This window comes from Pleurodeles waltl, chromosome 2_2, assembly GCF_031143425.1.
Source record: "Pleurodeles waltl isolate 20211129_DDA chromosome 2_2, aPleWal1.hap1.20221129, whole genome shotgun sequence".
In the NCBI taxonomy this organism is placed as follows: Eukaryota; Metazoa; Chordata; class Amphibia; order Caudata; family Salamandridae; genus Pleurodeles; species Pleurodeles waltl.
In genome coordinates this window covers 656,623,993-656,649,458 of record NC_090439.1, presented here as the reverse complement: position 1 = coordinate 656,649,458, position 25,466 = coordinate 656,623,993, and the positions used below count along the sequence as shown (strand labels likewise).

Genomic DNA, 25,466 nt, shown 5'->3' with positions numbered 1-25,466 from the left:
CCAAGGATTGAAGGAAGGGTGATAATGTGACCATGTATTATATGGAATAAAATACCCTCTTCCATCCTACATAAGGATATTGCAAGACACTTCAGAGTCCCATGATTATGATAAAGGAACTTTGCCTTTGGATTCCTCCCTTTATATGATCACTGAACTCCTCGATGACTTGCAATATTCTTATAAGGCAGGGGGATTTTATCCCATTTATACATATTATATCATACTGGTGTAATATTACCTGTGATTAAATAGATTTGTGGGTGTAAATTTGTATTCTGTAAAATGCAGAAGTAAATTAACCCTTATAAATCAAGCCTCTGCAAAAAGTATTTTGATTTTGGTGAGCATATGGCTTAGTGAATTTGTCTCTCAGTGCTTTCTAGTACAAAGGGTGCTGTAACAGTTGCAAGGTGCTATGTTTGGAATAAATAAAGCACATTCAATACAGAGAATTATAAATCGGTAGCAGTGAATTACTGGGATATTTCTCATCATAGGGTTCTGAGTGACATCAATCAGGTGAGAGTGAGTCTTGAGTTGTCTATGATGTCACTTAGAACACCAAGGTGAAAACATCCTTGTACTTTACTTCTTACCCATTTATAATTTTAGGATATGTATGGCTCCCATAATCGTCTACCCCTCTGTTCAACTGCTGCACAGAGAAAGTAGAGTCATGGAGGTGTCATGTATAACATGGCCTCTCCTCTCTGACCCAAATTAAAAACAAAAGAATATGGCCTCCTGGCAACTGCCCCCCCCCCCCCCACACACACACACCTCCACCATTGTTTGTGCCTACCCTTACCTCTACTCCAGAAGCTGTACTACAGGCTTTCCAGTGCTTTTCTGGCAGGCTCTCAGGGAGCCCAGCCACATCAGTCTAGAGATCCTTTAGGACATAGCAACAGTGGTTAACTTGTTATGTTCTGTTACCCATCTACGGCATAGCAGAAAATTATGGATTTAAGAATTCAGTCATTCACGCAAATGGCTCTATATGAGAGCAATGCATAACAAATGCATTTGCTTCCTAATATCACTAACATTTCCACCCATGCATAAATCTCTAGGACAGTTTGCTAGATAAGCAATAGACACTTCAGATTATGTTGTTTGATATTACTTACCTGTACATTTGTTGCATGTGGTACAGAAATTTGGTTTATTACATCAAAGGCAGATGGTGAAGGAGCTGTAGCATTTGTTCCTTCTAAGTGTTCCAAAACCAGTCGCAGATAATGTGCAGCTGAATCACGCGTTTCTCTGGAGAGCAACCTAAATGGTGCTAAAGAACACAAAATACAGTATTAATTGTTTTTGTGAAACACACAGACACCAACACATACATTCCATAATGGGGCCTGGACAGCTGGCTAGGAAGGTAAATCAGCCTGTACCTCAGACTAAAAGGAGCCTCAGTGTAGACACATCTGGATTCTCAAAGCTGTTTGTACACCTAAATATATCTCTGAGGAGCAAATAGCAGTATTCATTAAGATTTACAAAAATGTTCCTGGTTCACTGAATCGATGATGTGGGATTTTGATCCAAGTGTGACAAAACACTAAATCAGAGTAAACAGGCTCACAGTTGCAGATTTTGGATGTTCCAAGTTGATGTCACTGACTAAAGTTGATAAGGTCCCATAAACTGGAGAGTTTTTGGTTTTTCACAAATCTTTTTTTGGTAGTTTCTTCACCCTTAAAACAGAAGTATATGTACTCCTATGAGCTGCACTAGTGAATTCCGTTTCAGGGTAGGTAAAAGGATGAAGTGCCACAAGAATTGGTGTCTCTACATCTGGAAAAACATTTTCCACACAGTGGAACAACAAATACAAAATAAACACTATAAAGGCTTTTAATTTGTAACATTTACATGTGAAAACTGTCTACATTTCAGTGTAAGTCTTTGCTTTTGTGAGTACATCTGAGAAGAGATGACATTCACAGATTTCAGCGAGTACTGCTTGAATTCTTTGAAAATTCCTTGAAAGTCAGACATGTACATTAATCTTTGGTATAGGCTTACCAGTGTAAATTTCCAACTTTCCTTTGAAAATTTATGGGAATTGGATTAGAAGGTACCTGCTGGCCCTTCTTGACCACCTTACCTGTGCCTGGCACTCAGGCCAGATCCGGCCATTTCACACCCATCTTCTCTGCTTTAAGACCACCAGCCTCACTCCCAGTGTCTGCCTCTTTTTCTGCCTCTGGCTTTTCTAACTCTATCACACTCCTCTTTTGCCTCCTCTCAGTTTTTGCCCCATTTTTCACTCTTTCTCCCTCATCCATTCACTTCACTTTTGCCTCTTTCTTCCCTCTTTCCACTCTTTCTCTCTCTTTGGCACTCTTTCACTTTAGCCCCATTTCGACTTTCTTACGTTTGCCTCTTTTTGCCCATTTTTCCATTCTCTTGATCTTTATATACTCTTCACTCTGCCTCTTTTATGCCTTCTCCTTGCCACTTCTTTGCATTTATTGCATCCTTTTGCTTCTTTTTGCCTCTTTTCTGCCTCTTTCTGTCTTTTTGTGGTCCTTTTCACATCTTTCACTCACTATCTATTCCCAAGTCACTTTGCTCGACACTTGGGGGGTTATTACAACTTTGGAGGAGGTGTTAAGCCGTCCCAAAAGTGACGGTAAAGTGATGGATATACCACCAGCCGTATTACGAGTCCATTATATCCTATGGAACTGGTAATACGTCTGGTGGTATATCCGTCACATTTGGGACGGATTAACACCTCCTCCAAAGTTGTAATAACCCCCTTGATCTTTCTCCGCCCGTCTAGTCCCACACACTTCCACAGGATCTATTAACCTTAGTCTTTCCTAATGGTAAGTGCAGTGCAGATGCGCAGCAGATGCAGTTGCAGGTGCACCACAGGTATACCAAAACTGCACCAAAGACAAGCCCCTCTACGCACATCAAAGACCTAACCTTACCCAGTGCTAGGACCCAAGTCTGCCACAACAGCATGAGACACAACTCAGCCGAAGCACTCCACATCATGAACCCTAGACATTCATCCCGGCGCTGCAGCCAGGCCTCTCCCACCTGGACTGAAGGTGTGTTCTCATGCACCTCCTTATGCTTTTTCTATGTATCACCCACCTGCATCCTCTGATCACCTCCTGCACACCCTTCAACCGCAATGGCTGGGCCCCCACCCCTCCACATGCTGCAGCCACAACTACATGCTGCAAAAATATCCACACATGGTACATCCCCTACCATCACCTACCTTCTCCACAACACCTGCTTGCTCTCCATACATGCTATAGACCTACTTTGGGATCTATTCTTCCTGACCAAGACATAGTTTAACCCAGCATCCACCCCTGACATCGCAGTTGCCATCTCTGCTGGCTAGACAGGAAAGAAGCAGAAACCTGAAGTAGGATTTGCTATCATCTACAAAGAAAAACTCAATTGATATATTACTTCAGTGAACACCAGCACCTATCTAAAACACATGTCTATAATCTCAGCACCTCGACCACCACAACCCTTGTGGGGCCCTTCTCTATGGGTGCCCGGACTAAGATCCAAATTCTGCACCACACTTGTGGACCTCACTGGCCCTCTGGCACTAGCCTCCAACTCCTTCATTCTACTTGGTGATCTCAACTTTCACCAAGAAGATCACACTGGCTGCAGCACTACCAGGTTCCTGGAAGACCTGAGCAAATTAGGGTTCATCCAAAGAGTGAATGATCCCACCCACATAGCTAGACATCTCCATAACCCTGTATTCACCAATCTCCCTAACATCAAGGTGGACAAGCCCAGCCCCCTCATCTGGACCGACTACTGTCTCATTCACTTTGGCCTGCTCCTACCCAATGAATACAAAACTGAAAATACCAAGAGCACCTGGTGCAACTGAAAAGAGATCCCGAAGAAATATGGACCACAGAGCTCCAATCTTGACAAGGATCACCCCATGTGTTGGCTTCCTGGTACCACTAAAACCCAACACCATATCTCGGGCAAAGACAAAGGCAGGCTGGTATATGAAAGAACTCTGGCTCACCAAGTGTCAAAACAGCTGGCATGCTGATGGAGTTGCATCCACGACAAAAATGACACAGACATCTACAAATCAGCCTTCTGGATTTACCTTCTGAGAGTTAGCACTCAGCAATCACTGACTACTACCTGTGAGTTAGCACTCAGCAATCACTGAACAGATTCAAAACATGTCCAACTCCTCATAAGAAATCTTCACCATAGTGAAGGAATTCATGTCATCAACAAAATCAGCATCATCAACAACAACTTTGCACCCTGAACTGACCTATCCACCCTCACTATTCTCTAGTCCGAAGAAAAGAACACCCCAGAAACTGCCCCGATCTTTTGGCCATCAATAACCCCATCTGGAATCCATTAACACCATGTGCTCCATCAAATCAGGTGCCTCTTCAGATACGCACTGTCACTTAATTTTCACCAAAGAACTCATACCCATATGCATAACCCTCACTCCAATCCTTGATGAATCTCTAACTGAAGCCACATTCTCAAACCCCTGGAAACACACCACCATTTTACCACTCCTGAAAAAACCCTTGGTGAACCTGAAAACACAGGCTAACTGCAAACCCATCTCCTTCCTTCCCTACCTGGTTAAAGTACTAGAAAAGCTTATAAACAACTAACTGGCAGACCAACTGAATGTGAACCACCTCCTGGACCTCTTCTAATCTGGACTCATACCTAACCACAGAACCTAGACCACCCTAATCATTGCCACCAATGCTATCCACCTAAACATGGACAAGGGGCACATGGGGCACTCATCCTACTCAATCTCTCTGCAGACTTCGACACCATCTTCCACCCACATCCTCCCAGTGCCTCGACAAGACCAGAATCCAAGGACCAGTACTCTGATTAATCAACCACTTCCTCTTAGGATGCCCCCAAACAATCAGCCTAGCCCCAAACTTATCTACTGCCTTCAACCTGATCTGTGGTGTTTCTCAAGCCTTTTGGCTCAGCCCTACGCTATTCAAGATCTATATGATCTCATTTACCAGCATCATCTGCGCTCATGGACTCAGCATCATCTCTTACACCCAGCACATTCTCTCCCGCTCTTAAGGCACCTTGAACACCTGGTTGATGTTCATCTGTTGCATGTCTGAGGTCAAGAACTGGATGAAAACCTACTGCTTGAAACACAACCCCAACAAGATGTAAGTGGTCCTATTTGAAAAAACTCCTCTCTCTGGTCCTTGACAATCAATGTCCAACCAGATTAACACTGTTGCCTCCACTTGCTTTCACATCCTCAAGCTCCTCAAAAAGGTCTACAGATGACTACCGCTAGACACTCTACCATCCATCACCCAAGCACTGATCACCAGTGGATTGAACTATGGCAATGCCTTTTATCTTGGCATTGCCTTTCAACTCAACAAGAGACTCCAAGTCATACAGAATTACAGCATACAGTAGACAGACTCACTTTCAAACACCCACTCTGCTCTCACATATACAAACTCCTCAAGGACCTCCACTGGCTCCCCATCCATAAAAACACCCTCTTCAAGCTACACACACCTGCAAAGCACTACACAAAAAAGGCCCAGAATACTTTCGGAGCTGCATCCAGTTCCACACACCAACCAGACACCTCTGCTCGGCTAACCTCCTCCCCCACATTCCCCACATTTGTCAAGAAAGACTAGGGGAAACGCCTTTTTACCTGGCCCTGAAAGTTTAAAACAACATCCCTTTGACATCAGTGCTACCAGCTGCATTGCAGAATTCTGCATGAAACGTAAAACTTGGCTCTTCCAGTAGGCTCTAATTACGGCAGCTACACATTTCTTAGGCATCAGGATACTCTCCTGGGTTATATAGACGCCATGCAAATAAACATGACAAACCAATGGGCGTCTGACATTTAGTATGGCAAGGCTCAAAGGAAGGACCTCATACGCTTCATGTGCCCAGGCACAGCTTGGGACAATGAGAAGTCACAAGTTAGCAAATAAAGGGTTCCCCACAGCTACAGAGGGCGAAGTATTTCCTCTGGGGTGACAAATAACTGCACTGATCAACCAGTCTAAGAAGGAAGCAAACAGATAAATGCCATGGTATTGTGATGTAAAATTCTGCCAGTCCGGATTCACTGGATCAGCATTTAAATTTTAGGTTCAGAAAGTGCATATTTTGCACAGTTCATTCCAACATAGGAGCAAAACAATTCTTAATGAATCAGCCGCAATATGTCAATGGAGCCAGGAGAAGGGGGAAACAAATTTATGGTCGAGCGGTTCCATCCGCTGAATTATGTAAACTATATAGAGATGCAGAGGGGTGATACAACTAGTGAGCACAAGACTGGCATTTTGCTTTGCATTTTGGTTCCTGCATATTCTGCTGTAATTTTATGACTACAGGTAACAGAATGCAAAGAAAAAACATGTACAAGCTAAGCTGATTACGCATGGACTTGCAAAGCTTGAAATCGCTTACGCAGTACTTTTCTGAAATTGTAATTTTGTTCTCTATTTAAGCCTCTGATATAATGCGACAGGAAAAACTTTCCATGCTGGAGCATTTCCACGGGAAAGCAGAAAAATCTGAAGTTCTTTTTAAACAAAACTAATAAAAGAAAGTATTAATAATATGTGACTTTCTTGAGTACAAAATGTACAAAAAAGTCAATTTGTGGTTTAAGTCTCCTGCAAACCATGTTTACTCATGTTTTTATGAAATTTGTCCCACAATGTACTACAACTCTAGATGTAAACATGAGGTAAACAGTCCTACCGCCCTAAGGTACCTGCATTCTGTGCTGCCAAAAGCCTCCTTTTTAAACGTGCATTTTCTTTCTTTAAACTCTGGTTTTCTTTAATCAGATTTTCCAGAACAGCGAATGGGTTGTTCTTTTCACTGCCCTCCTCTCCCTTGCTTTCATCTTCCGTGTCATCTATAGTCTCAAATTCCACTGATGTTGACTGAAAGCTGTTCTCGTCAAGTGAAGAATCCAATCTTGGCGCACCTGCCTGTTCAGACTTCACAGACACGGGTGGCAGACTCCAGGTACTGTGAAGCCCTGGTGGAGCTATGGACTCTAGAAACTCGCTAACGCCAGAATCGCGGAAATGGTGTGGTGTGTCACAAATCTTTATTTTCTTGCAGGGATGGCCCACATTTTCTTCTGTTGTCTTGCTGGCAATTGCAGGTGTCATAACGCCAACTGCGCAAGGCTTCAAAGGAATGATGTCTTGGGTCAGCTCTAGCAGTAAATCGAGAATATCAGACCCCGGCAGGCCTTTCTTTTCAGCAATAAATCCTTGGAGTGCCTGTTGTTTTTCCACACAAGGCATTAGACCTATGAAAACAAAGCAAGTGTGAAATTAAAAATGAAATAAGATAACTCTTACAGAAAAAGCAGAGTGCACCTGCACTTATTTACAATGCAGGGCAGAATATAAAAGAGAAACATTTGGATTTTAAGACATACTTCGTTCTAAATAGACTTTATAAGCTTGAGTGCATTGTGTTCTAATTATGAAAATGAATTTGCTCCCCAAGGTACTGATCACCTTGTTCTATGTCAAAAGCCTGGCTTTGAACCATATTAGTATCATCAAAGACGAAAATAGCGGCTATGTCTAGCTGAAAGTCACACATCTTCATCGGAATTTAGAGAAGCAAGTGGTTAATAAGGATTTGACTTCTCTTTGTATCTGCATCACCCACTGTGAAGATAAAACAACAGGGCCAATATATGTTTCTAGACGACAAACACACCATATCCAGAGCTCAGTTTCGAATGACAAACAGCCACAGAAGGGGGAGATTAGCGCAAAATATATATACAATGCATTTATATTTATATATGTAAGTGTTTACGGGGGGGATATATGAGAATGTGACAGCCATGAAATTGTTAGCTTATATGAGGCCAGTGTAAAGAATCCTTGATTAAATGTAAGTATTTTACTGGGAGATAGTTCCACCTTAAGCAAATATTTGATGGATTATTTATTTCCTAGATGGTTTGCTCCCATGGGGCTGACTGTTTTTTTAGAGGTACTTTACCAGATCAGATTTCTCTGTGGCACTTCACACTTTGTTTTTCGATGTGATGCCAATAGTGGAAGACATATTCCTCATCTTGCCTGTAGAACATAGGTCAAGAAGCAAACACCTACCCCTCAACTGTATAGTTGTTATCCTTGGGAGAAAGATCTCAATGCCCATTGACACAGGGGCATCAGTCAATGTGATGGACAAGGCATAATTTGACCAACTCAGACCACGCGCTTGCTTCATGCAAATGGAACCTGCTTTTTTAGTTCAGAAACCAAGACCCACTACCAGTTGTTAGTGTTTTCAACAGCCTCACTCAGTATAGTGATTAAAGAGCAATAAACATTCTTCATAGTTGATGATGGAACAGGCATCCTTATTGGCTCTACTACCATAGAGACATTTGTCATGATCTTGTTCACTCAAATTATCAACACAATATAGGTCGATGCCATTGAACATGCCTTTCAAAACCCTGCTGTGCAACAAGGGTGCCTGAAAGGAAAACCAGTCAAGCTCCACATTGACAAAACCATCAAGCCAGTCCCTGTAAGGCCCAGGAGGGTCCTCTTTAACCTGTCAGCTCCTTCGGGTCTGACATCAAATGCAGACCAGGGGCTGGCAACCCCGCCCAATACCTCTCTAGACACCCCATAGGAAATGCCATTGATAACATATGCACTGTTGCTGCTACAGAATACTTTGTGCGACTGGTCTTGCATGGTGTCTGCCCCAGAGCAATCTCAGCAGAGGTGATTGATTGAGCCTCCAGTACAGACTTTTACATGCAGTTGTAGAGAACTGAACTGCTGGAGAACAAGTTGAACACTTTTCTCAAAGGCCATGAGTGGAGAGATATGGAAACTCACCGTACTATGGCAGAGTTATGGAAGGTCAGGATTGAACTAAGCCTAACAGGAGATGCAGTGTTTATGACAGGAGACAAGATGGTCATTCTCAAAAGTCTACAGGATAGGTGAATCTCACCAAGGTCATCAAGGCATTGAAAAACAAACGTCTGGCTAAAAGAGATGTGGTTCCCATTTATGGACAAACTCACAGAATCTGTAGTAATGGAATATCTCCTCTGCCAAGCTGCAGAATCACAGATCATCCAGCACCGGGCATCAAAGAAGGGGCATGGAAAGAACCATGGTCAGGGGAAACGCTGAAATCTGCAGTATTTTGGATGGATAACAACTTCTAGCTCTCAAGGACACATGTTCTAAATGTTCCACAATATAAATATTGGAGTCCATGGCATTTTTAGAAGGTCAAACCCAAACTAAAAAAAAAGATTTGCTGTGTATGAATCCCAATATAGAGTTATTGAAGGTATACTGTGACCACTCCCCCCCCCAGGCCAATGATGTTATAGGAGATTTCATGAGTGATGTAATATCTGGGGTAATTAGCAGTGCATGGTGAGTGTGCTGGTTATAGTCACCTTAGGGCACGAGTTATAGTTACTTGAAATAACTCTAACTATAACATCTGAATTTCTGTGGTTATGTCCAAGTAAATTCAGAACCTAACTATAATGTCCCTGTAACCTTTGTTAAATTTCTATTTTTTTATTATATTTACTAACTATAATGTCCCTTAAGATGCAAATCACAATGCACGGTGGGGGAGTAATATATATAGCTCTCTCTTTCTCTCTCTCTCTCTCTCTCTCTATATATATATATGTATATATGTATATATATATATATATATATATATATATATATATATATATATATATATATGTATATATTTTGAAGCAGGAAGGATGCCAAAGGGACTCTGGATTTTAATTGCTCCTAGTTTTCAGAATCCTCTTCCTGAGATGCTGAAGGAATGGGCCCAAAGTAACATGGAGGTGTTGATGTGGCTGGTACAATCTTTGGTAAAGTATGCAGACATAGGCAGACAAACTGCCTTACGGGAAATAGAGGGACTAAATAATGAGCTGACACAAGAGGAAGACCAAGATCAAGTGAAATGATATGTGGATGAATATATGGCTTAAAAAGCAAGAAGAAATCATTATATCGAGGAAAACAATGAATTTAAGAGAGGCAAGATTGATTATGATAGAGGGCAAATATTCACGTTTGCACGTAGGTTTCATAAACTACGTTGGGAGCGACTTTCTGCTAGCAATGTGCAGAAGAAGGAGGAGTGTCAAAGTACAGCATCATCCGTGGTAACTTCAGATGTAGAAACCGACCCGAAAGACATGAGTGTGAGCAGTAAAGAGTTGAATTTAGAAGAGCCATCTGTAATTGATGAGTTGCGTTTTTTCATCTGGAAAGGATATTAAATTTGCGGCCCAGAAGGATGGGATCCAGTCAAATGGAAAACGCAGAAAAGAGCATTGGTGCAGGCGGTCAAAAAACACACCAAAAAACACACAAGATCAGAAACAAAAATGCAAAATTAGCAAATAGACAGGCAAATACAGTCCAAAATTAGTTTGTCAGAAGTACAGATAATGATGATGAGAAGAAGGTGCTTGCTTTGTGCCGAACATTCTGCGGAGAAATGAATTTTGATTATCCTAGGAGGCAAGTGGATTTATATAAATGTGTCAGGATTTAAAACTGCTGAAATTTTATGCCACCCGAGTGCAAGTTAAAAGACCAAGGAGTCAGGTCAGTCCAGGTCAGCGGCAAACAGGAATGTACAAGTTGTAGACATAAAGTTGCTTGTAGAACTCCAAGTGCTAGAGAATGAAAATGTGGGCATACAGAAGGAAGTAACGGAAAACACAATGATAACATCAGTGAGTTTGGTTGTGGATTAGGAAGCTGCCTACTGTTTAAACCAGTTTCTACTTTTGTTCCAAATCTTGCGGAAGATGGTCTTGATTTATTTGCAGAATTTGTCTCTCAAGAGTTAAAAAGCTTGTATTGTGACCAAAAACAGACAAAGAGTTACTTGGCATGCAGAGAAAGATGAGTAAGATGATTAAGAAATTGCATCCAAAAGATCAGATGGAGGTGAGAACTGCCAATAAGGGTGGCAACATTGTGTTGTGGCCCTTAGAAATGTATATAGAGGAGGCCACGGGCCAGTTGGGTGATGTCAGGTGTTATGAGAAGGCAGCTATCTCTCAGGTCAGACTAGTAAAATCAGCTTTTCATTTGAAATTGATGGATTGGTGAGATGGGGGTCTTCTGACTGAAGAGGAATACGTGTATTTTACGAATGATAATCCCAGGCTACCAGTGCTTTATTTGATCCCCAAAGAGCACAAAAGTATGAAAAAAAAACCCTGGCCGTCCAATAATATCAGCCATTGGCAGTTTATTTGAGCATACCTATTTTTTTCTTGCAAGAATATGTGAAAAATCTTACTTCCTACATTCGTGACACTGGGGATTTCCTGAGTTTTTGATGTCCCATGGGAATACAGTTGTGTGTTGATTTCCATGGATGTGGCATCATTGTATACCAGTATAAGCCTCAGTGATGGATTGAGTGCAATGGAGTATTGTTTTAGCGCAAGACCATTAGCACTCTTGAAACATACAGATAAGTTGATAAAAATGACACAATGGTGCCTGGAAAATAACAATTTCTTGTTCAGTGCTAAAGTCTACAGGCCGAAGAGGGGAACGGTGATGGGCACCAGCTTTGCCCCCAGCTATGCTAATTTGCATATTGGCTGATGGGAGGAGCAGAAACGACTTCTCAGAAGAATGGTTCAACGATTTAATTTTTTGGTCCAGATTCATCGATGATCCCTTTTGGGGAAAAGTCCTCCTTTTTGCCCTGGTCACTCCCAAACTTTTTGGACAGATACTGGTGGTTACTGACTCTTGCCTGTGCCCTGGGTACTGCTTACCAGTCCCAGGGTCAGTGCTCTGTGTAAAGTGGATATGCAAATTAGGCTAATTATAATTGGCAATATTAACCTACCTATAAGTCTCTAGTATATGGTAGGGCATGTAAGTTTAGGGACCCCAGCATAGGTAGTGCACCCATAGGTACACTGCTGAGGTACCCAGTGTCATTTTAAAGGCAAACCTGCCTTGATGGCTGCTTTTAAGCTAAAGTTACATGCAAATTTGACTTTGGAATTTCAAGTACTTCCAAAGTCTTAAACTACCTTATTTGTACATATATGTCACCCCTAAGGTGTGCCCTATGTGCCCCTAGGGTTGGGTGTCATGTAACTATAAGCAGGGACCTCATAAAAATAGTTTTATAAGCCCTGGTGAGGTAAAACAGTGTTCTTCCCTCATTGTAGTGAATGGCCTCCATATGCTAGAATGGGTAGCCTTTATTTTAATTTATAAAGCCCCCTTAAGTGTCAGATACCTCACGTTTGATATTAAATTAATTGTTATAATAAATCCCACAACTTACAATTGTTGGATTTAGAATAACTTGTTCAGGTAAAGAGTTTTAAACTCTGCCTAAAAAGTTGCCAACTTCAGCCCTGTAGTGCTTTGCTCTGATTGGCCTGCCTCTGGCAGCCTAGTCAGGCTGCCTTGATGAGGTTAAAGTCGCCTGGGCTGAACACAAAGAGATGTCCCTGGGGGAGGAGAACGTCCCTCAGCAGATGGAGAAGCAGGAAGAGGGGAGGGCTGCCAAAATGGCCTTCAAAGGCAGGGAAGGACATTTGGAGCAACACAACAACTCCCTCACATCCCGAAAACCCAGACAATTAGGTGGCCCCTTGATTAGATTAGGAGAGGGCAGGAGAGGTGTGTGTTTAGGATTTTTAGCCACACCAGTGGGTGGGCTCGGCCAGCTCTAACCTCCAAAAATCATTTTCAGCCATAATGGATTTTTGAGGAATGTTGCTCCGTGGGATTGATTTTTGAAACACTTCCCAGGATGTGGTCATCACAGATGGAAGGACCCTGCACCGTACTGGAGAACCAGGACCCCTCCCGCCCAGTTTCTCACCCAGGAGCAAGGATAAAACTGGCAGACCTGCACCCACACCTCAGATCCCTAGAATGAAGAACTACAGGAGAAGAAGGTCTGCCCTGCTGGACCCCTGGCCTGCACCTGGACACGGCAATCTGGAGGACTCCACCAGCTGCACACTTGGGCTTCACCACAAGAAGGACTTTGCCTGGCTTCAATTGGTTCAAGGAGGGACTCCCTGTATGCTACAGGTGAAAAATTGCTAACCATAGTCCCCTGCACCAACTCCTGAAGAAACTGACCAGCTGACCACTGTCCAGTGGCCAATTTGGAGTCTGTGTCAGATGCATTCTGGGAGTTGTAGTCCACACCATCAAGGAGCATCTCAGAGCTTCTGGAACCTTGGGGTGAGCTGTGGACCTCAAAAGAAGCTTAAAATAACATCTGGAAGAAGATTCAGAAGTTTGGAGAACTTTTGGAAAAAAGCTCCATGAAGGCACCAACCCACCGTTGCAACTCTAGCCGGCTTGCCTCAACCGCAACTGGGCCTGACTTGCAGGCTCGTCCCGGTGCAGAAAATCTCAGAAAAAGTGACTAAGTCAGAACATAGAAAGTTGACTGGGACCTCCTAGGCACTGAATCCGAAGAGGGCTCCAAGGACGTTGGATCAAGATTCAGGTTTGCTCCGGTCAAAGGATTTTCATCCAAACTAGGTGACTAAGTCCAAATGTAGAAATCTCCACCGAGGGCACCCGCGGCACGTATCCGAGGAAGAGTTCCAGGAGGTCAGATTGGAGTGGCGACCTGGTCCTGCTGAGGATAATCTTCAAGAAAACGACTAAGTCCGAAGGTAAACGTTTGACTGAGGCCTCCCGCGGGCTGTAGCTGAGCTGGGCTCCATCGCAGTCAGCCTTAAAATTTGACTTTGCCCGGTTGAGGTGTGACCAGATGACCAGATTGGCGCTATTAGTTTCTAAGCGCTAAAAAGCATTAATTCTTTAATAATTCAGGAAGGTGAAATTAAAATTGCATTTGATGAGACTGCACAGAGGTTCCAAGAACAAGCATATATTGAAAGTGTCATCAAAAAAACATCTGCAAAGGTGCAAAAGCTGAGTAGGGAACAAGTATTATTCCAGAAAAGGCCTGTGAAAAAACAGTAGGCCACTCAAATGCGATTCTATTTTATGTATGCAAACATTGGCTTTGCTACATTTTCAATATGGCTGATGTGTTTTTCCTGCATGTGTTTATATTGTAGAAGTTAGTCTTTTCTTTGTTTGTTTTGGCTATATACTGTTTAAATGCGCAATTAAGGAGCGTATGTTCATATGATCAAACTTGTTCGGCGGGCAAAATGAGGTATGAACAGCGTGCAGCAAAATATCTCTTCACCTCAACTCCTGAGTGAGCGTTTCACTTTTTGCTACCTGTTTGTGTGTGTGTGTGTATATATATATATATATATATATATATATATAGAGAGAGAGAGAGAGAGAGAGAGAGAGAGAGTTTTCTCCCAGGAAGCCTGCCCCAATGTGCACAGTGTCCTTCGGGCAGTTCTGAGAGACAGCACAAATCCAGTTCGACTCAGCTACTTTTCAACGGGATTTATTATTTAATTCAATAAAATGCAAAGTGCAAGGTGCCACAAAGAAAACCTGGCCTAAAAAATCTTCGACTGGGCCATCCCATAGTACAGTGCAAGACTTAAATTTAAAGGGATCTCCTCATTTTTGCCTACACCTTCTCTTAAAGGTATAAACACACACACACCACTTGTATAACCGTATGGAACTATTCCTATACAATCAATCCTCCTTATGGCAGCATGAGAATCCAAATCAAATAATGACCTTATAATGAGTTACAGTTTATAGAATCACAAGATCATTTAATTAAATTCACTCATTTTTTGATACAGTACTTCTTTTGATGAAGTGCTTTTTCTTAATAAAGTGCTTATCATAAGTTTGACTCATTAATATCATAAATATTTACATCCACTGTAGCAATTAATTTGCTATCTTCCCCTATTGCCACATGATCATTTACTTAAATTCACTAATTGTTTGATACAGTACTTCTTTTTATAAAGTGCTTTTTCTTAATAAAGTGCTTATCATAGGTTTGACTCATTAATATCATAATAATTTACATTCACTGCAGGAATTTACATTCTTCTGGTGGTTGATCTCATGCAACAGTGCTCCAGCTCTTGCACGCGACCATCATAGCATGACATCTTGTTCGATGTCCATGTTCCTCTCAGTTTCCCAGCAGTACACTTTGCTTCCATCACCTCTTCCGCATCCACCTGTGCATACTTAGGTAAAACAATTTTGGTTGCGCATGCAGAGCAAGTGTTGGTTTGTGCCGAGCAGTCAGGTGCAGGGTGGATGTGTCCCCTACAGCATCCACACATATATTGTTTCTAGGGATGCTTCTTGCTCGAGTGGCCAGTGTCTTGGGTGGTGTTTTCATATGGACTGCATCAGCTGTTTCTATTTTGATTCATCTGGCGGTGTCCTCACACTCACCAAACTCCAATTATACCATGGCTGTTTCCATTGTGGTGGTGTGGTTGACCGCTAGTTCATGTGACCAATCAATTGTGACTCTCTCATTTAGGCTCATTCTTGGCTTTCAGAGGGTCCAACATTGTAAGCCTACTGGGCAGCATCCTTGAATTATCTGAGCACATGCTTTTCTGTTGGCATCATTGTCAGTGCACGTGCTTGCCAGTTTTCTTAGTTGTGCGCAGAAAAGATCATTTGATTGTACTTCTTTTTGTTTTGCTTGTGTGGGGACGAAGCGCTAATAATCAGGGTTTAGCTGTGATTTAATGTGTGACACAGCTGCATCATAGTTGTTGCCATCTCCCTTGTATGGTAGATTTTGAAATAGTTTATAGATTTCTTCCCCTGTGTAGTGAAGTACTAATGATTATTATATTATCAGAACTGTTTCTCCTGTTGCAGTGAAAAAGTTGTTTAATCTACCCATCCATGTGGCCCACCTAGTGGCAGCTGTTGTGGGTGTGGCGAGTTCACTGAATAGAAGTATGTCACAGATTTCCAACATGAACATGTGATATGCTTGTGCTCTCTGCTGCCAGAGAAGTCGCTGCCAGTTTTGGGGGCACTTCTTGAGCCGGTGCACCTACCTTCATAGATGGTGCATGAGGTGTTGCCATTTGTTATGCTTTTTTTTTCTTTTGTTTGCTCATGCACTTTGACTGTTTTTCCTTCTGTTCTTTCTCTTGCCTGACATCTTGTGTTTGCCTTCTTTTCCTAGATTTCCCAAGAACAGTAATCCTGGAAAACTGCCAAAATGCATCCCAACAGAGGTGTCTATAGAAGAAATATGTTTATTTCTCCTTGGTCTTTCCTCTTTCTATGTCAAAAAATGGCTCTGAGGATTGTTTGAGCAGGAAGGCATGCCTTACTGCACAAAAACAAACCTGGAAGCAACGCAGGCACCCTAGCACCATGGCGCAGGGGAACCCTGCTTTGGCACTAGGCAGCACACAGTAGCCAGCGCACAGAAAAAGCAGAAATACACCATATCTTACTAAATATGGCACATTCATGCTCTCTCCATTTGATGCAGCATAGCAAGTTGTCTTGCTTCATTGTGTTGCAGCAAATGTTAGTTAATCTGGGCCTTAGATCATTAAACTTTAGTGATGAGACTTTTGTTGTTACATTTATAAAATATATGCCTTATCAATACTGCCTACCTTGCAGAAAGTTAGCACTGCGCACCCTTAAAAGCCAAGACTAGTAACTAAACAACCATTTTCTTGAGAAGTTATTAAAATAAAAAATTCCAATCAGCTACTTAATAACATCAGTAGACATATTTATTTTTAAATGTTTATCCAAAAATGAGAAAGGAGGAAACCTTCTCAGGGCAATGACCTCCAAAAAAGATATCTACAATATACAAGAATACTCCAGGAGAAATTATCTGGAGAACGTATTTCTGGTAACACAAGAGAAATGAATGTGCTGCAAAAAGTAGTCTAGGTGAGTATCTCTCAAAGTGGGATTTCCAACTGATTTTAAAAGGGTGTTCAAAGGGTATTCAAAGGACATTGGCCCCTCACCCAACATTAGGTGCCATGCTTGATCATAGGGCCCACCCTCATTTGTTTCAGTGGTGGTGACACAAGTTGACGGAATTTTAAAATTAAGTTAAGGGGTATTTGGGGGTAATTACGTTTGTACTACCATTACGGAACTAGGTTAAGGGATGAAGAGTTGTGAGGGACCTACAGGAGAGGTTGAATGTACCTAAAGGTCAATCAAAAACTCTAATTTTGATTGCCAACTGGTAGGTTTAAAAAAACAAAAAGGGGGATTAATTCGACCCAAACAGAAGGTGAACATGTTTAAGTCCTCATGTAAAGCCCATAAAGAGTCTGGAGCGCTGTTCAGGAAAGAAGCCTTTTCTGGACACTGCCCACATAGAAAGTTGGTGGGGCCTTTTCATTGGGGGTGGGGTGGAAAGAAGAGAAAAAAAGTTAGAGCACTGAAAAAGTCTATAAAAGTAATTCTTCTTGAAGTGCTAAATGAGACAGTTCTCTTAAGGTTAAAGTTATAAAATTGTTAAACAAGAGATCCAAAAATACAAGAACATAGACTTAATATTGGAGTAATTGGATAGTGCTTTATCCTTAATTGCTGACCAGCATGCAAACCGTTCATGCGACTTAATGGTTCAGCATAATATATAGAATCAATCCCTATGAAGAGAAAATGCAAATATGGGGCAGAGTAAAAATAACTATCTCACACTCAAAACCTATAAAATACAAATACTGCTGAATTGTGTGCCAGAGAAAAGTGTAATTTTCTCTTAGCCAAAAGCACACTGAACAAGAACATTCAAGGTCTAGGTTTGGCTTTCCATATGTTTTACTTGGTTGCTAGTCGTCCTTGATGTTTCATCTGCATTTGATACAGTCATCCATGGAACTTGCCTAAATATTGCAGAGAAGAAGATTCTCCTCCTTTCTTTCTGTTAGATCTGACCTTCTGATATTGAATCTTTCAGGCCACTGTTGCCAATATGTGGGGTTTCACAGGGGTTCATACTCACCCACTGTTAGATCTGTCAGCCGTAGGGTGGTCTTCCCGCAAATGTTTTGCCTACTTGCTTCCATCCTGTCTGGAGTTTTGCTCTGTTGGCCTTGTAGAGTGGAATACCATATACACAGGGTCTGTAAATGAAATGCTACCAGTGGGCCTGCAGCTCTTATTGTGCCACTCACCTTAGCAGCAGCTTAAAACTTGTCCCAAGCCTGCCACTGCAGTCTGAAGCCAGTGTCCCACTGCCATGTCGATTTGACATTTAAAACCCCTTGCCAAGCCTTAGACTCCCTTTTTATTACATATAAGTCACCCCTAAGGTAGGCCCTAGATAACTAAAAGGGCAGGGTACTGTGTAATTAAAAGTTAGGACCTGTACCTTTTAGTTTTACATGTCCTAGTGAGGAAAAACTCCAAAATTTGGTTTCTCACTACAGAGAAGCCTACCTCTCTAATAGGGTAACATTGGGATTCCTTATTGTTGTGATTTCCAGACCAGAGGTGGTAGATATGTAATCTTTTGTATCTATAAGCTTGTAATAATAAATCTTCTTTAATGGTAAAGTTGGATTTATTATTAAAAGATTGAAAATACCACTTTTAGAAAGTTGGAATTTTCCTGCCCTTAGCCCTCTGTACCTGCAGCCTGCCTAGGTCACATGACTGGGTGCAACTGACAGTTGGGACTTTGTGGATTCACCCCAGGCAGCCATACAGTAGTTGGATTAGCAGGGCCTGAAAAGCCTTTCCACTGGCAGGATGGTGGGGGTGGGGGCCTGTGCAGTGCCCCACTCACATCTGAATGGGCTGAGCTCTGCTGCTACTCTATAGGCTTAACAACCCTGCATTGTCAGTGCAGCCAGCTATGGGCAAGGGCAGAGGAGGCAGGAAATTCCAGAAACCTCAGAGAACTCTTCTAGAAACTTCTCCCAGCTTCAAGGACCAGGGCACCACGGTATACAAAATAGTGCTCTGAGACCAGCTCCTCAGTTCACTACTGGACCTGCGGAAGGACTCTCAGAGGACTGCCTGCTGCTGTGACCTGCTGTGCACTCTGTCACACTGCTGCTGTACCTGGAAGGGCTGCTTTGCTGCCTGGAGCCTGCTTGGTACCTTCAGAGGCCAGCCCTGTTGCAAAACCCTGCATCTCCATCTGCACCCAGGACTTCAGAAGTGACTCCAAGGGCTAGTTCAGCTGGTCTCCAGTTCTGAGCTACTGGGATATACCAGGCTCTCTATCACACGGAAGGGTTTGAGGAGGTTTAGAGACCAGAAAGGGTCGTCTCCCCATGTTAATACAACTATCACAATAAAGAACCATTGGGTCTATAAGGGTTGCTCTTACCAAAGAAGACCTAACTGAGACAGGATATCCCTTTAAAAAGATGATTTCCATCACCCACCAGAGGTGGCATGCTTTATCACTGGAATCTCCTCGTATCGTGATGCCTAGTCAACGTATGGGCTACAACCCCCTGTCTGAGAAGGAGGAGCTCAGGGATGTTTTTGTCTCCTTGTCTTCCATGCTTGATACAGACTGACATACGAAGATACCACCATTCAAGCGTCCCCAAATGTAGAGGTTACATGGTGGGCACTAGGTCTTTCCCAGCTACCATACACACTTTTGTGAAGTAGCTTAGTTTTTCTAGCATCAGAGGGTATTAAAGTGTTCTCTATTCCCTGATACACAATATGGGTATATACACTCTCAAAGGTCATTGGTACAGGACATATCCCAAGTAGGGTCTTTTTAACATTGGGCTTTGTCCCCAGATAATCGTTCAGCCTGGGGGGACCCTGTAAGGAGAGTGGCACTGTCCTGTTAATACCAACAGTCATCAATGTATAAGCATATAGAATTTAAAGAACTAGGGCTCCTCATTGGAGCGGTCCTTACAAGAACCTGGGTCTGCATTCTGAGTACTAAATAGCACCTAGCATGACAAAACTAGGTTATTTTCTGAGAGGGTGGTGTGGTTTTCTGAAGACTCTACGGGCCTGATTACAACTTTGGAGGAAGGTGTTAATCCGTCCCAATTGTGACGGATATACCACCAGCCGTATTACGAGTCCACTATATCCTATGGAACTCGTAATACAGCTGGTGGTATATCCGTCACATTTGGGACGGATTAACACCCTCCTCCAAATTTGTAATCAGGCCCTATATTCCTTTCTGCTATGAAATTTCGTGGGCATCAAAGTTGCCTAATCACGCAGGCCGAAAGTTAATTGAGCCTTTCGCAGCAAGCAAGAAAAAGTAGCACAGTGTACACACTGGTGCCTTAAATCAGAGAGTTTGCATATTTTAAAATCCTTTTTCAAATCTACCAAGCTTATTTGACGATTCGGAAAAGGTTTTCAGAATTGTTAAATGGGTCTAGGAAATAATTCTGAATAGGTACTTGGAAGGGGCGTGTTTAAGGTGTACTCTCCTAATACCAATTCTTTAAGATTATGAATTCATGGACGTCATTAAGGGGTCGCACTGGGTTGCAGCTGCAACCCCAGCCTTGTTCCTTGCAAACCCTGGTCCTGCTTTTGGAGTACAATCAGCTGGCAGATGAGGTAAGTAAGTGTATGTTGTGTGCATGTCTGCAGGTGAGAGTCTGTTAATGTGAGAGAGAGAGTGTGTTTATGTGTGAATGTGTTGAATTTTGTTGGTGCAATATGTTTTGTGGCATAGTTGTTGTTATTGTTACATGGTGTTGATTTTTTGTGGTATTGTTGTTATTGTAGTTTCTTATTCTATACATTGTTGTGGTGCTGTTGTACCTGGTCTGCAGATTGTCTACTTCAATATGTCTAAATATTCATGTCACACATAACCAATGACACAAATCTGCTTTCATAATAGGTAGTAATAAAAGTTTGACTGAGGCACCTACTTACCACAAAAGACATACAATAGCACGTGTGAAAAGGGTTTGTGATCTGGCATTTGGGGCCAGATACAAAGCTCTTTTGAGGTTTAAGAAAAATGCATTTCTCATCGCATAAAATCGAAATTGCAACTCAGTAACTTGTTACAGAATCCTAATTTGGGTTTGTGACTTGCCGTTTGGAATGGGCATTTTAAGGTGTCCTTTCCAAATACCGATTGGCAGGAGTACGTAATAACCTGTTAATGCTTTGCAACCAAATTACGGTGGCAAAACATTAATTTCTTTATGCACTACTGAAAGTTAGTGGTAACCACTCCCACATGGGAACGGGTTCTCACCGTACCCCTTCCCCTTTGAGAATGTAAAACAAAAACAAAAAAAGCAGGCAGTGGTCGTACTCTTGAAATTTAATTTTAAATGATTTATTTTTATCTTTTGAAATTCATTAGAAAAACGGGCTGCATTTCAAAGAAAAAAGATTGTTTATTTAAAAGAAATCAAAGACATGGTGGTTTGCTTATCCCAGCAGGCCACATCTCTGTGATGGCCACAATTTCCAGTGGGTCGCAAACAGAGAAGTGCCTCATTAATATTTGAGGTAGGTCAATTTGTGACCCAATAGAAATTGCTAATTTCTAAGTTAATATTAAACGTTTAGTACATTAAAAAAAGCGATTACCAAATTCAGTAAAATTCGCTATTCAAAATGTTTGTACATCTAGTCCACGGTGTTTCAATAGTTATGTTTTCAAGTAATTATGCAAACAGTTCTTTCATGGGCTACCGAGAAAATACGTTTCAGCTGTATTATGTATTTTTCTGCTTGACAATCTACTTATGTTTAGAGTCAATAAGAAATGCACACCGCATACAAATGATGTCACTATTAGCAGTGACTTTTGACGATGCCAACAAATTGTTTGAGCTTTTGAAGTTTTTCACCTACATTTCCGAGCATGGTCCTTGAAGTTCAGTATGAAGTTCTCAATTCTTCTTTTACATGTATGTGTAGTCAATAATTTATTGTTAGCTCACTTTTTTAGCAACACTGGGTAAGCACATTACACTGCTCCATTGCTGAATGTACAGTGGTAGCTTATGAACGTTGGAGCCTGTCAGGAGGAAGCATTGTCTGATCCCTGGTGCTGCTGCACGGCTTGGACTAGAGCGGGGTTATTCTCATGCCCACAACTGCTGCCACATATAGCAGGGCCCAATCTCTCCATTCCCAGGATTATGAGGTAGAGAGTTTGCAGATTGAGCAGTTACGGACCCAGAGATAAATGGAATTGTTGGTGGTGAGTGATATTTAGGACACAATATTTCTGTCAGAAAATGCTAAGTCTATGATACTCTGGTACATTATTGAGTGTGATATCTATTGTCACAACTCTGGGCACTGCAATAGGAGTGATCCATGATCAGGGCACTCCTGCTTCTAGTTCCTTGTAGAAACCTCTGTACATGCTTTACCTGCAACCCATTGTCAAATCTGGATACCTTCAGTTTCTGTTATCTACCACCATATACTGACAGGGGAAGAAGTGCTGGTATCCACAATAGGCGCATCATACTTCCAGCAAAAGCTGTAGCTATAAAGAAAATTGTTCCCATTATTCTTTGCACATGCGTACATGGTGGCCATTCTGTGTGGCTACACACGGCAGCAATGCCTCATTCAATGTAACATGAGTTCTTTCCATGAGCCATTCATGTGCCTGTTTCACTGTTGTTTTTATGGACTCAGAAACGCTAGCTCACTCTTGAAGTACAATGACAATCATCCAGTTGCTAAAGGATTATGCTTCTTCCCAACCAAGTCTGTGTTACAATGTAGAATTGAGTGGTTATTATACAAAAATGGGTTACTGTTTGAGGGGGGTTAAACCCTATTCAAGCAGCAACCATAGTTCTTGTCAGGTTTAAACACAGGCAAACCCCAAATTAGCCTGTGCTAAACCCTCTAGAAACTGGCACAAAAGAAGTCAGGATTAACTTTGAGGCAATATGTAAAGTATCTATGCAGCACTTCAAACAGTAATAAAGTGAAAACACAACCCTGACTTATGGCCACCTTACATCAATATCCTAAGTAACGTATCCTCCAGTGAGGCCCAATACAAGAAACTTGGAAGGGTGCAGAAATAATTTCAGTTCACAAGAAGGGCTCTAGCAATGGCCCAGCCAACTACCGCCCAATTAGTTTAATTGCCTAATTGCAAAAAAAGTCAGTAAACAAATTTTGGATTTTAGAAAATTCCATTGTAACCGATCTCCATGCCGGCTTCCAACTAAAAAACAGTACCGTTGACCATGTTTTCTTGTTTCAACTAATCAGATGGAAAGTGATGCAGCAGGGCAACAGTAGACTTTACATTGTTTTTATGGATTTATACACAGCGTTCAACCTTGTCCCTATAACCAAGAACCAAGTTGTAGAAAGCTTTATCTGCCCTGGGAATGTCGCCCAACCTGCTGTCTATTATTATATGCTTGCACACATATAGTTATGCCATAGTACATGGTGGCCCAGAAGGGGAACTTACATCTAAAATTTATGTCAGTGGAGGGGTGCACCAAGGATGTGTGCTGGCGCCTACATTTTGTTTACTATTCATCATTGGGTGTATAGATCCCTTGTTGAAATCAGAAAATGACTCGCCCACCCTTACACAGAAGAAAATTCCAGCGCTACTTTTCGCTGATAATACTCTCCTGATTCCTAAGATGCCCAAAGGGTTATAAACCCCAGGAGACAAGTTCAACCAGTTCTGCAAGCATAGCAGTCTTGAAATTAGTGCTTCTAAGACCAAATAAATGTATGACTTTTAATTGCAAAGCGGCCCAACAGGTGCAGAATTTGTGTGGATTCCAAACCCCTTGAAAGAGCCAAGGAGTTTGACAATTTGGGCGTTAGACTGGCGGAGAATGATCATTGGGGAGATTAAATAGCTAAGGGCACAGTCTGCTTGAAACATAGTACTGCACTATTATTTTATTTTGGGGGGTTTAAAAAATATTCCAGTCTCCCCTGCTCAGGAGGTGTATAACTGCAAGCACAGGGCTATCTGGCACTGAGCTGTGGGCCATAGACAAGTTGAAGGCTTACTTCCCTAACTTAGAACTAATTTATAAGATTGTTGCTGGAACTCTTGCAGACTCTACTCCCTCTGCATTTGGATTTAAACCTTCAGAAGACTCTTGTCAACAGATGAATTGGCCCACAATAGGGCCCGCTATATGGCAGCCATAACTTACACAATCAGCAGACCCCACGCCTTGAACATCCCATGGATAAAATACATCCATAGCTCTCTAACCAAGCTAGGTGTGGACAAGCTTTGGCTCAATCCTGGTTCAATTACTTCCAGTTCAGCTCCACTGGTAAAAAAAAGTAATTCTGACAATCAATCCAGAGGGCTCGTTGTGGAGCGTCATCCCATGGATCTTTAACTAATGCATTTTTTATTTTAAAAAATGGATTACAAGTTTGAAGATTACCTTGAGTATTTAGCAAGTTCCACTCCAGAGGAAGCTATATATCCAGCTATGGTTGGATATTCTACCATTTCATCTACTCCCATGCTCAACCATTATACATGCCCCGTGGGTAATGTTGCCCACGAAGACACTCAGCACATCCTCATTTCTGCCCTGCATACAAAATTGTCGGAGCATAACTGATTAAACCACTTTGTTTAAGATTGGGGACCAGGTACTATTAGGAGGCTCCACAACATTGTCAAGCTGACACTCATTGCAAGATAGTGTTTTCTGTGTCTAGCTTTCTGAGAGTAGCATGGTTTGTAAGAAACAAATTTTGAACACTAAAAAAGCTCACCTGTGAACTAGCTAGAGCAATCTACTCTTGCCACAAGGAATATTTATATAGCTATGGTATTTAATACTGGTATGCACTTCTTTTATAATTTACTGTTTTTACAACCAGATTATGCTACTGCCGTTAAGATATCTTGTTTTAATGTACTGTTTGTGTCGATAAATTCATGGAATTTCAAAACGACAAATAAAATGAAATGAAAATGAAAACATAGCACAAGAAAAATCCCACATACATTTTGAAAAATAGAGTAAAATTTCATAAATTATTTGAGACCAAAACAACAAAAATTCAATCAGTAGAGCCGTAGATGCACTTTTAAAAACGTAGGTTAAAAAAACAGTGCTTAAAAGAAAAAGCCCCAACTGTGGTTACCTGGTTGCGCTCGACTGGGACGAAGTCCCAAGTTCAGTCCTACCGTGGTGGAGCACAGGACAGATACAAGGGCCAACTTCAGCCTGCTGAACAAAGTACCTTAAATCCTAGTTGCAGTGCTTTGTCAGATCACAAGTTGAGGAGGCGTCACACAGCAGTGGTTCAGATGAGCTGTGGGCCGCGATGTGAGGTCTTGTGTCGAAGATCCATCACGCACCTGCCTTAGGGCAGGGTGCTATGTAAGTAAAAGGCAGGACAAGTGCTTGTAAGTTTTACATGCCCTGGTAGTGAAAAACACCCAAAGTCATTTTTTTTTTACTATTGTGAGGC

General features: G+C 41.9%; 1 protein-coding gene across 2 annotated transcripts in view; it reads right to left on the bottom strand.

The window, feature by feature from the left end:
* LOC138282526 (uncharacterized) overlaps window positions 1-25,466 on the bottom strand; it is a 135,178-nt gene that overhangs the window by 29,619 nt on the left and 80,093 nt on the right. For both annotated transcript variants that reach the window (XM_069220213.1, XM_069220214.1), the window contains exons 2-3: window positions 6,812-7,363; window positions 1,134-1,291 (exon numbers count right to left, since the gene is read on the bottom strand). In XM_069220213.1, coding sequence (XP_069076314.1) covers window positions 1,134-1,291; window positions 6,812-7,363 — 710 coding nt within the window. The remainder of the gene's footprint in view (window positions 1-1,133; window positions 1,292-6,811; window positions 7,364-25,466) is intronic.